Source organism: Cornus florida, unplaced genomic scaffold (assembly GCF_030987335.1).
Source record: "Cornus florida cultivar Cherokee Brave unplaced genomic scaffold, ASM3098733v1 CherokeeBrave_3.0.0_Hap2_Chr02, whole genome shotgun sequence".
Classification (NCBI taxonomy): domain Eukaryota; kingdom Viridiplantae; phylum Streptophyta; class Magnoliopsida; order Cornales; family Cornaceae; genus Cornus; species Cornus florida.
Genome location: NW_026775572.1, coordinates 62721584 through 62732149, shown reverse-complemented (window position 1 = coordinate 62732149; position 10566 = coordinate 62721584). Strand labels below are relative to the sequence as shown.

The window sequence follows — 10566 nt, the reverse complement described above, 5'->3', positions numbered from 1 at the left end:
ATAGAAAGGGCATTGATTGTTGAAGCTGAGTTGAATGATAAAAATCAAACTCGGGATCAGTGGAAGCAAAGACGAGCCAGTGGTTCATGTGCTGAGGGTTAATCTAGCAAGAGGCATAGAGGGAGTTAATCTAGGTCTGGAGGACAACAGTTAGGCTGACCTACTCCTACAACTTCTGTACCATCAGGAGCAAGTAGGAGTGAGGTTATCTATTTTGGGTATCAATAGCCTGGCCCTTATGAGTCTGATTGTCCACAGTCTTCTTCTATGGGAGCTTGCTTTGGATGTAGACAGCAGGGCCACAAGGTTAGAGATTGTTCGAGAAGGACTGGTGGCTCAGGCAAAGGTTCTGGTAGTGGTTGTGGTACACAACAGAGACCATCTCAGTCTGTTACAGTACCGTCTGGGTCTAGACCACTGCAGCCAACTGCATCTTCACAATGATCGAGACCAGCTGGGAGGGGTAGTTCTATAGGGACTAGTCAACAGTCCGGGGTTCAGGCTAGAGGTTTACAGGCTCAGATATCTCAGGGTCGAGTGTATGCACTTCCTGAGACATCTTCGGGACTGTCAGTGGTAAGGGGTATGTTTCCAGTCTTTGGATCTTATGCTCGCATTTTGTTTGATTCTGGTGCACCTCATTCATTTATTTCATGCACATTTACACTTGCATCGGGATTGGAGGTTGGTTTTCTGGACCGAGCATTGTGCTTTGATACGTCGGTAAGTGGTTCATTGGTTATGAGCAAGGTGGTGCATGATTGCGCCATTATGATTGCTAGGCGGACTTTGGTTTTTGATCTTATCCTTCTTGAGATGACAGGGTTTAACGTCATTCTTGGAATGGATTGGTTATCATCATTTCATGCCACCATTGATTGCTTCAGTGGTAGAGTTTCAGTGTGTACACCAGAGGGGGATTGTTTTGTGTTTGTGGGAGATCGTGGTGATTCCCTGGTTTCAGCTTGTTATGGTGTTCGTGGTCAAGACCATTGTGATTTCTTCTTAGCTAACATTTTGGCTGAAGAAGATGGTGATATGGAGACAGTTTATCCGTTAGTTGTTTGTGACTTTTTGGATGTGTTTTCGGATGATTTACCGAATTTACCTCCTAGAAGAGAAGTTGAGTTTGGATTGACTTGATGCCTAGTACTGCGCCGATTTCTATGGCTCCGTATCGTATGGCACCAGCAGAGTTGGAGGAATTAAAGAAGCAGTTGGATGATTTGAGGCTGAAGAGTTTTATTCGACCTAATGTTTCACCATGGGGCGCGCCAGTGTTATTTGCAAAGAAAAAGGATGGTTCTATAAGGTTGTGCATTGATTATCAGAAATTAAATCATGCAACCATCAAGAACAAGTATCATTTACCGCGGATTGATGATTTATTTGATCAGTTGAGGGGAGTTATTTGCTTTTCCAAGATTGATCTGAGATCTGGTTACTACCAATTATGAGTTCGGGATGAGGATATTCCGAAAGACAACTTTTCGTACGCGGTATGGTCATTATGAGTTCCTTATGATGCCTTTTGGTTTGACGAATGCGCCAGCGGCATTCATGGATCTAATGCACCGTGTCTTTCAAAAATATCTGGATCAGTTTGTGGTAATGTTTGTGGATGACATTCTTGTGTATTCACAATCTCGGGAGGATCACGAGATTTATCTAAGGACAGTGTTACAGATGCTGAAAGAGCACCATTTGTATGCCAAGTATTCAAAGTGTGAATTTTGGCTATAAGAGGTGAAGTTTTTGGGACATGTTGCTTCAGGCAGTGGGGTTTCAGTTGATCCTTCGAAGATAGAAGCAGTTCTGGATTGGGAACGTCCCAAGAATGTGAATAAGATTCAGAGTTTTCTTGGCTTAGTGGGTTATTACCGCCGGTTTGTGAGGGACTTTTCTCGCTTAGCTGCTCCTATAACTTGGATGACCCGAAAAGGGATCAGATTTGATTAGACTGAAGCTTGTGAGTCGTCTTTTCAGGAGTTGAAAACTAGATTGACTACAGCTCCAGTATTGGTAATACTTGAGCGTGGCTTAGGTTATGTTGTCTTTTGTAATGCTTCTCGAGATGTTTTGGGTTGTGTGTTGATGCAGGGTGGCAAGGTAGTGGCTTATGGATCTAAACAGTTGAAGATTCACGAGCTTAACTATCCCACTCATGACTTGGAGTTAGCAGCAGTTGTTTTTGCTTTGAAAAGCTAGAGGCATTATTTGTATGGTAAGAGATTCGAGGTGTTCTCAGATCACAAAAGTCTCAAATACCTTCTCTCTTAGAAGGACTTGAATAATAGACAGACGCGATGGGTTGAATATTTGGAAGATTATGATTTTAATTTACAGTATCATCCGGGTAAGGCGAATGTGGTAGCAGATGCCTTAAGCCGGAAATCTCATGGAGTTTTGACTGGGTTAGCCATTCGGAAATGGAAGATGTTGGAGGATCTGGCAGAGATGGGATTACAGTGTTGTGATGAAAGTATTGGTTGTGAGACAGCTTTTCTATTTCGTCTTGTGATTCAACCTACTCTTGTTACACAAGTGATTGAGGCACAGAGACAGGACTTAGATTTAGCTGTCATTCATCAATTGATTTCAGGTGGGGACACAGTAAAGGACTGGACTTTACACACAGATGGTGGTTTACAGTTCAGAGGTTTGCTTGTGGTTCCTACGGTTTGTTGGGAGGATGCGTTACGGGAGTTTCACACATCTCGTTTTACTGTGCATCCAGGTGGTACTAAAATGTATCATAATTTGAGACGCCAGTATTGGTGGAATGGGATGAAGGCAAATGTAGCTCAGTTGGTTGCTAGATGTCTAATTTGTCAGCAAGTAAAGGTAGAGCATCAAAGACCTGCTGGTTTATTGCAGCCATCGCCAGTAGCACAGTGGAAATGGGAGTGTATTGCTATGGATTTTGTGATAGGACTTTCGAGGTCACAGAGGGGTAATGAGTCTGTTTGGGTCATTATTGATAGATTGACTAAGACTGCTCACTTTTTACCTGTTAAGGCAATAGATTTTGCTGAGGCACTTAGCAGATTATATGTCAGAGAAATCGTCAGATTGCATGGGGTTCCATTGTCCATTGTTTTGGATAGGGATGCCAAGTTCACGTCGAAGTTCTGGGAAGGGCTTCATGTAGCGTTTGGTTCACCGTTGCATTTGAGTATGGCATTCCATCCGCAGACGGACGGCCAGTCGGAGCGTACTATCCAGATCTTGGAAGATATGCTTCGGGCCTGTGTACTTGATTTTGGTGGTAGTTAGGAGGACCACTTACCTCTTGTTGAGTTTGCTTACAATAATAGCTATCAGTCGAGCATTGAGATAGCTCCTTTTGAGGCGTTGTATGGTAGGCCTTGTCGTTCTCCTATTTGTTGGACTGAGGTGGGTGAGACAGCTGCTTTAGGGCCAAACATTGTCTTGGAAACCACTGATAAGATTAAGTTGATTCGGCAGCGGTCGTTGACTGCTTAGAGCCGACAGAAAAGTTACGCAGATAGACGGAGACGACCATTATCCTTTGAGGTGGGAGACCACGTGTTTCTTAAGGTTTCTCCACGAAAAGGATTGCTACGGTTTGGAAAGAGTGGCAAGTTGTCACCTCGTTTCATTGGGTCATTTGAGATTTTGGATCGAGTGAGCGAGGTTGCTTATAGATTGGCATTGCCACCACAGATGGACAGGTCCATAATGTGTTTCCTGTTTCGATGTTCCGGAAGTATGAGCCGGATCCATCATATGTATCGAGTTGGGTTGATGTTGATATTGATGAGGATGTTTCTTACGAGGAGGGACCCGTTCAGATTCTTGACACTCGGGACAAAGTGTTAAAGGGTAAAACGGTGACTCTCATGAAGGTTTTGTGGTGACATCACGGTATTGAGGAGGCAACGTGGGAACGGGAACAGGATGTTTGTTTTGCGTATCTGAGTTTGTTCTCTTCCCAAGGTATGACTTGATTTCGGGGATGAAATCCTTGTATGTTGGGGAGACTGTGAGGACTCGCAATTTTATCATTTTTTCGAACATTTTAGCATTCATGCATTTTATTTTAATTGTCAAAAATATGATTATTTTGCAAATGTGAATTTAAACATCATTATGTGTTAAAAAGTATTATAAACTTTATTATGCAAATGGCATATTTGTCAATTATTATTTTATAAAGGCCAAAGTTGACTTTTATTTTTCAAATGGCATATTTGGCATTTGGTTATTTCATGGGGGTAATGTGGACTTTTAGCATACAAATGACATACTTGGAAATTGGTAAATGTGTGAAAAGTCTTTCAGTCATTTCATGGGGGCATGCTTTGGCTAGGTGTATGCTTGACATGTGAGGGGTGTATGTGACTGTTAACTATACAGATGTGTGACATATTAGTTAGAAATTATATAGGAACTCTTCATAGAATTTTAGTCCCTTTTATTCCCTCACCATAGTCTTCTTCTTTACTTGTCATTTTGAAGGCCTTGTGTTGTGAGTTTTGGTTAGCTTTGTGAATGAAAAAGGTTCCTAAGGGAGAGAGCTTCCTTGTGGCATAAGAGTTGCGCACATTTTACAAATTCTGGGTTGTCAAAAGTGGTGTTAAAGGAGAGGATTTTGTTGTGTGTCAAAACAAAAAGGTGTTCTTCACTTTGTACAAAGTTTATGGCTTTGCGTCCTTCTTGGAGTTGCTTTAAATTGTTGTTTAGCAAGGTTCAAGCTTCTTTTGGAGGTAAGATTGTCTAACCCTCAATTCCTTTGCCTTTAATGAGTTATCTCTTTCAATTTGAGTAGCAAAGTGTATAAAAAACCTAAACTGATGCTGAAACTGTTTGCCTGAAATTGGATACAGCTATTTTTCTCTAATTCATATAAATTCGTAATTTATCATGCAGAGATGATTTGATATTATGATAATATAGTGAATTAGCTTTCATTCAGAATTGGTTTCACATAAATTGGTTGAGAAATGAATTTACCATGAATTTTTGAAGTTAGAGGGTTCTTGTTGGAAATTCTAGGTTGGGGCAGATTCTGTCCGAGTGTTTTTCATCAAACCTGCTTTAAATGGTAAGTTATTTTGGTGAATTAAAATTTTATCTTGAAAATATAGTCTTTTAAATTTCAATTACCTTTGGATTCACTCCATTTGGATAAGAATTGAATTTTTAATGATTTTTCAAAGATGGAAGCTACAGGCTGGAAATCAGTTTCTGGGCAGGATATAATTTGAATTTTTGGGTCAAAACTGTTCCAATTGGGAAGGAATTTTGTTAAACTAAATTTACAATTTCAAAATAAATTGTTTAAGCTTTCATTAGGTTTTGGAATCACTAAATTTTACTTAGAATTGAATTTGTTATGAATTTTCAAAGATGGAAGCTACATGCTGGAAATCATTTTCTAGCAGATTTTAGTTCGAAATTTAGGGTCAAAATTGTTCCAATTGGGAAGGGATTTTGTTAAACTAAATTAACACTCTCAAATTACATTTTTTAAGCTTTCATTAGGCTTTGGAATCACTCAATTTTACCTATAATTGAATTTGTTATGAATTTTCAAAGATGGAAGTAACATGCTACGTGTGAACTGTTTACTGATTATAAACTTCGAAACATGACACAATTGTGCATTCATCTTGCATGGTCATGGGGTTAAGGTTAGAATGGAAAAAAAAGTAAGAGCATCTCATTAAAATGGTTTTGAAAACCATATTACAGGGAGGTGCCTTGTATCCATGAGCTTAAAAAAGGGAATTAAATTAACGATTTTAAAACTGGACAAAGAGTTGCCTTGTCTGTGCAGGTAATGGGAATCTTGAGGAGATGTAGGGAGTGGCTCTATGCGTAGTTGTGTCACTAGAGCCCCAAAATGATCACAAGGAGTGGCCTTGTGTCAGGGATAGATGACTAACTCTCTCCTCGTGGTACTAGGGAACAGCCCTGGGTGGATTACATTAACTTTTTGTGTTGGAAATGGGATTTTGGGAAATGAAAGGTGTCAGTGACATTAGCATTGGTATTGGCATTACATGACGCTTTATTTTATTATCTCATATGATATGTTGCTTTCCCCTGAGCTTGTATGATTCATTTATCTTTTATCCATTCTTTGTTTAGATTTACGGAGGTATTAAGGAGTGCGCTTTAGGCAATTCCTGCTGAGCTATGGTTGCTCATTCCTATTTTATACATATCTTTTCAAGTCATGGCACAGATAGTATAGAGGGTGTTCCTCCTCAGCTGTAGACAGAGTCGGGGCTAGTGTTGTAGCGTTTGTTCCCCATAATAGCCTATGTTTTGTATTATATTTCTTTAGAATATTTTTGGCATGTAATAAATGTTATTTTGCACTTTAAAACTTTAATGTTGAAATATTGGCATCTTATCTATTAATTTTCAGTCTTGTTTTTGTAAAAAGAAATAGATAGGCTGATGTGTGGTTGACACAGGTTACAGGGATATCTTTCTGATTTTGAGATTGTGATTGTTTGTGTGTTGTGTTCACAATCCATACTACGGTCTAGGGATGTGACATGAAGGATCATGGCCTTAAAGCATTATTCAAGCCATGCACTACAACCTTCTATCTGCGTGTAGTCCGGCAGTTCTACTCTAACATATTCTATTCATGTACGAAGCCGGATGTGATTAAGACAACCATTGATGGCACCCCTTATGTGGTCACCATCAATGGCCTTGCCATGGCATTAGGGTGTCCCTTAATATCTCCTCTGGATAAGGAGGACCAGCCTTTTTATGGTGTTTTCCCAAATATTGTGTCTCTGCTAGACTTTGTCTATGATTTGTGCCACAATAACTTTATCGGCACTCAGAAAACAAGAACGGACAAGTCCTATCTTTCGTGTCGACTTTGGTTCTTTGGACTCTGTCTTCTCCAAGAATGTTCTTCTTGTCCCCAAGCACTCTGAACATAAGGGATTTTTTTTTAACACCCTTTATGCTGCAGAAAAGGGGTATTGGTTTTGTGTTCCGTGACTCATCTGAGACCAGCTTCTCAAGGTATATAATGATCTATTTGTTGTGCAGTTGGATAATACATTAACTTGGGTATTGCCTTTCCCATATTTGGTTACTAAGTGACGACTAGCCTCTCGTAAATGCCAAATTTAATGTAGTGAATGTGCGGTTCAAGAAAAGCCTTTTAGGTCAAATTTAAATTTATAAAAACCACTACCAACACTACTACTAAAGTAGCAAGAGTGAGTAGGGATCGTCCCAAGGGATTATGGGGATTGAGCAATGTCATGGAATCACAACCCATCAAGAGATAAGCATAAACCATCAAGAGAATCACAAAAGCATTCATTTAAGCACTATGTTTTGACAATCTCCAAATCTATAGCATCAATACACATAGACATACATTAATAACACAAAATCTAGAGACAAGCACATGAACATCAATTCTAGCATACATAGACATGTGGATTGAAATGAAATGATCAATTGGAAGCATTAAACTACATAAATCATTGAATAAACAAGATCTATATATATCAAAGTGTCAAAACATCAATTACAACACTAATCCCTCAATAATACACAAGATTAAGATACAGAAAGCATGCTTGGGGCTAACTCTAGCCCCAAGAGGATGTCTAGCCACTCATGGTGATAATGCTCCAACCTTGTTGATGAAGAGTCTCCAACGGTGTCTTTAGCATCCTCCTCCTCTAAGCTTCCTCTCCAAAAGATGATATGAAAAATTAAATTGGCCCCCCTTTGTAAAAGCAATCCTTATCCTTATATAGGTAGGTCAAAATGACACCCAAAATGAGCTGGGGTCGTACACACAATATTCCCTAATGATTGGATAAAGGAAAACTTTCAATGAGATGGAATTTTAACTTTTTCGCATCGAAGGAAGTTCGATCGATCGAACCTTGAACTTGGATCGATCGAAAGTAAGTGAGATCGATCGAACTTAGGCTGGATCGATCCAACTGGCTGAGCTTTTTGGAAAAAGACAAATCCGAGATATTTATGGGAGATATTTATGAAAAAAGGACAAAAATGGTTAGTGGGTGGTACAGCTGTGGATAGGATCAATTATTTGAATAAGGACAAAAATGTTCGATCGATCGAAGGATGGTATTGGATCGATCAAACTTTTGGAACTTTATGCTTTTGGGTCAAGGCTTGGATCTATCTTGAAGTGCTGAGATCGATCATTGTTCGATCGATCGAACCTTGAACTTGGATCAATCGAACTTTGCTGTTTGCCACCTTTGGCTTCATTTGCTTCCTTCTTTCTCCACTTTGCTCCTTTCTTTGATTAATCCCAAAATTGCTTCAATTAAGCTCTTATTGGGCTGAGTTAGCTTATTTTCGGGATAAGTGCCTAAAAATGGAAATAATACGAAATCAATCTAAAACGGTAAAATAAGATAGATAAAGGTAGTAGAATGCCTAAGCTTAAGGGGTTTAAATACGCACTTTTCAGTGCTCATCACTAAGCTGCTCAAGAACAAAAGATTTGAGGGACCTCGTAATTTGGAGCGGAGTACAGAGGTATTTCTTTATGACCTCGGTGCTTGGAAGTCAAGTACAGTCTAGCTTAAGACATCTTGGCAAGCACGCATTGGTAGTATGCTAGATTGGGGGGGTGCAAATGTCCCTATGGCTCCTACATAAGCTGCTCCTGCACCTATTGTACCACCACCACTTGCCATGTCCCGTGCCGATTATGACTCTCTCAGTACCCGTATTGACACACTGCAGCTGCGAGTCGAGATCATGGAGGGCACCCTTACGAATTTTCGTAAGGAGACTCAGAAGAAGCAGTAGGTATTACAGGTCATGTTGCAATCTTTGATTGACCGAGCACCAGGCGGAGCCGGTGGCTCATCCTTTACTCCAATGATGGAGTGATTTTTTATTTTCAATTCCTATTTTGATTTTTAGTAGTAGTCTTTGGAATATCTTAAGCCTCGTTTAGCATTCCTTTTAGTTTATATTTTGAACTTATAACTGTATTCCTTTTTGCTGTTTTGCATGGATACTTAGTTTTTGTTAAATAAAGTTGCAGTTATTTATTGTTATCTCTTTCTATGTTCCGTATCATGCTTGTTGTAGATATATGTGTTTTTGACAGGTTTTGAGATTTAAGTTTGGGGCCGTTGCTTTTGGAATACACATGATGGCATGTTGTCACAATGCCACTGATTTTCCTCCTATACTTGGTATTGCTCTTTTTACCCTCTCTATTTTTCATTTTCATTCTGTCTTCCCACATTGAGGACAATGTGACATTCAAGTTTGGGGGTATATTTTGGTATACATTTTTGTTTGCATGTGTTAACTTGTTCATGTAAATTGATAAAATAATTTTTTTTAGGAAGCAATGATCTTGTAATCTTGGAACTTGTTGGAGATTGAAGCATCTATTTAATACTTTGTGTATAGAGGCAAATGATAGTTTTGAAATAAGGAAAATCTAAAATGATCATATGGATTCAAACTGGTTTGTATAAATGCTTCAATTAGATTTTCGTCGGATTTTATTCTCTTTTATGCTTCACACTTCACAGATGCACATCGAAAACTTAATTATGAGGCATGCAACCCGATTTACCTTGACCATGACTCAGTTGATTTGAATTATTGACCCTAATGAATGGATATCTTTGGCATGAACTGAAAAAAAAAAAAAAAAAAAAAAAAGAAATAAAGTTGAATAATGAAAATGACTAGTTTAAGTTCACAGCCTTGCTAACTCGAGTTATTAAGCCCTTGCAATGTCCTTACACTTAGCACCCTAAAGCCATCCGGTTTGGGAGTTTTTGGCTTAACACTTACTACATGGGTTAGTTAGAAAGCTTAAGGGACTTAAGTATTGCACGGTCATTCACAAAAATAAAAATAAATAAATATGTTAAGTTTGAGTTCGTAACCTTGCTAACTCGAGTTATTAAGCCTTTGGAGTGTCTTTACATTTAACACCCTAAAGCCATCTTGTTTGGGAGTTGTTGGCCTAACACTTACTACATAGGTTGATTAGAAAACTTAAGGGACTTTGACATTACACAACCATATATATCTATATATATAAAAAGTTGTATTTTGAATAAAATCATGCCTTAGAAACCTCACTTAAAAGAGAAATTCAATGATTTGAAGGCTTATACTCTTGAAATGGGAAAAAAAAGAAGGTAAAAGTTGCATATTGGGAATCCGGTTCACTTTAAGTGAAGCTAGAGATGATGTCTATTATAGATATGACAATTAAAGTATTTATATAGACTATGATGTTGATGGATGAGAATTAAAAGATGTTTATCCATTTTGTTATATCAAGGCTTCATATACACAAGGTCGTTTTCATAATGATTTCATCTCCAATGTTTTCTATGTTCTAAGTTGCAATTGAGCTTTGTCCATCTTCTTGCACCATGTTTGATGTTTGTGGGTAACATTCCAATTGTTGTCATTTCATTAAATAATTCATTTTAGTTTTGTTATGGGACTAGCAAAATGTAAGTTTGGGGTTGTGATAAGCGCCGAATATTGCATATTCAAACACCCTTATTTGTATTAATTAAGTAC

General features: G+C 38.6%; 1 protein-coding gene across 1 annotated transcript; it reads left to right on the top strand.

Annotated features, from left to right (window-relative positions):
* The first annotated feature begins 238 nt into the window (after positions 1-238).
* Positions 239-1143, top strand: LOC132296322 (uncharacterized). Its single transcript, XM_059794533.1, has 2 exons — positions 239-386; positions 455-1143. The coding sequence occupies exons 1-2, from the start codon at positions 239-241 to the stop codon at positions 1141-1143; spliced, it is 837 nt and encodes a 278-aa protein (XP_059650516.1).
* The last annotated feature ends 9423 nt before the right edge of the window (positions 1144-10566 follow it).

Excerpts from the sequence above, each read along its gene's own strand:
- LOC132296322 (XM_059794533.1), top strand. The coding sequence starts at position 239 with ATGAGTCTGATTGTCCACAGTCTTCTTCTATGGGAGCTTGCTTTGGAT. Across the intron at positions 387-454 it reads ACACAACAGAGACCATCTCA|CTGGGAGGGGTAGTTCTATA; the intron begins GTCTGTTACAGT and ends GATCGAGACCAG.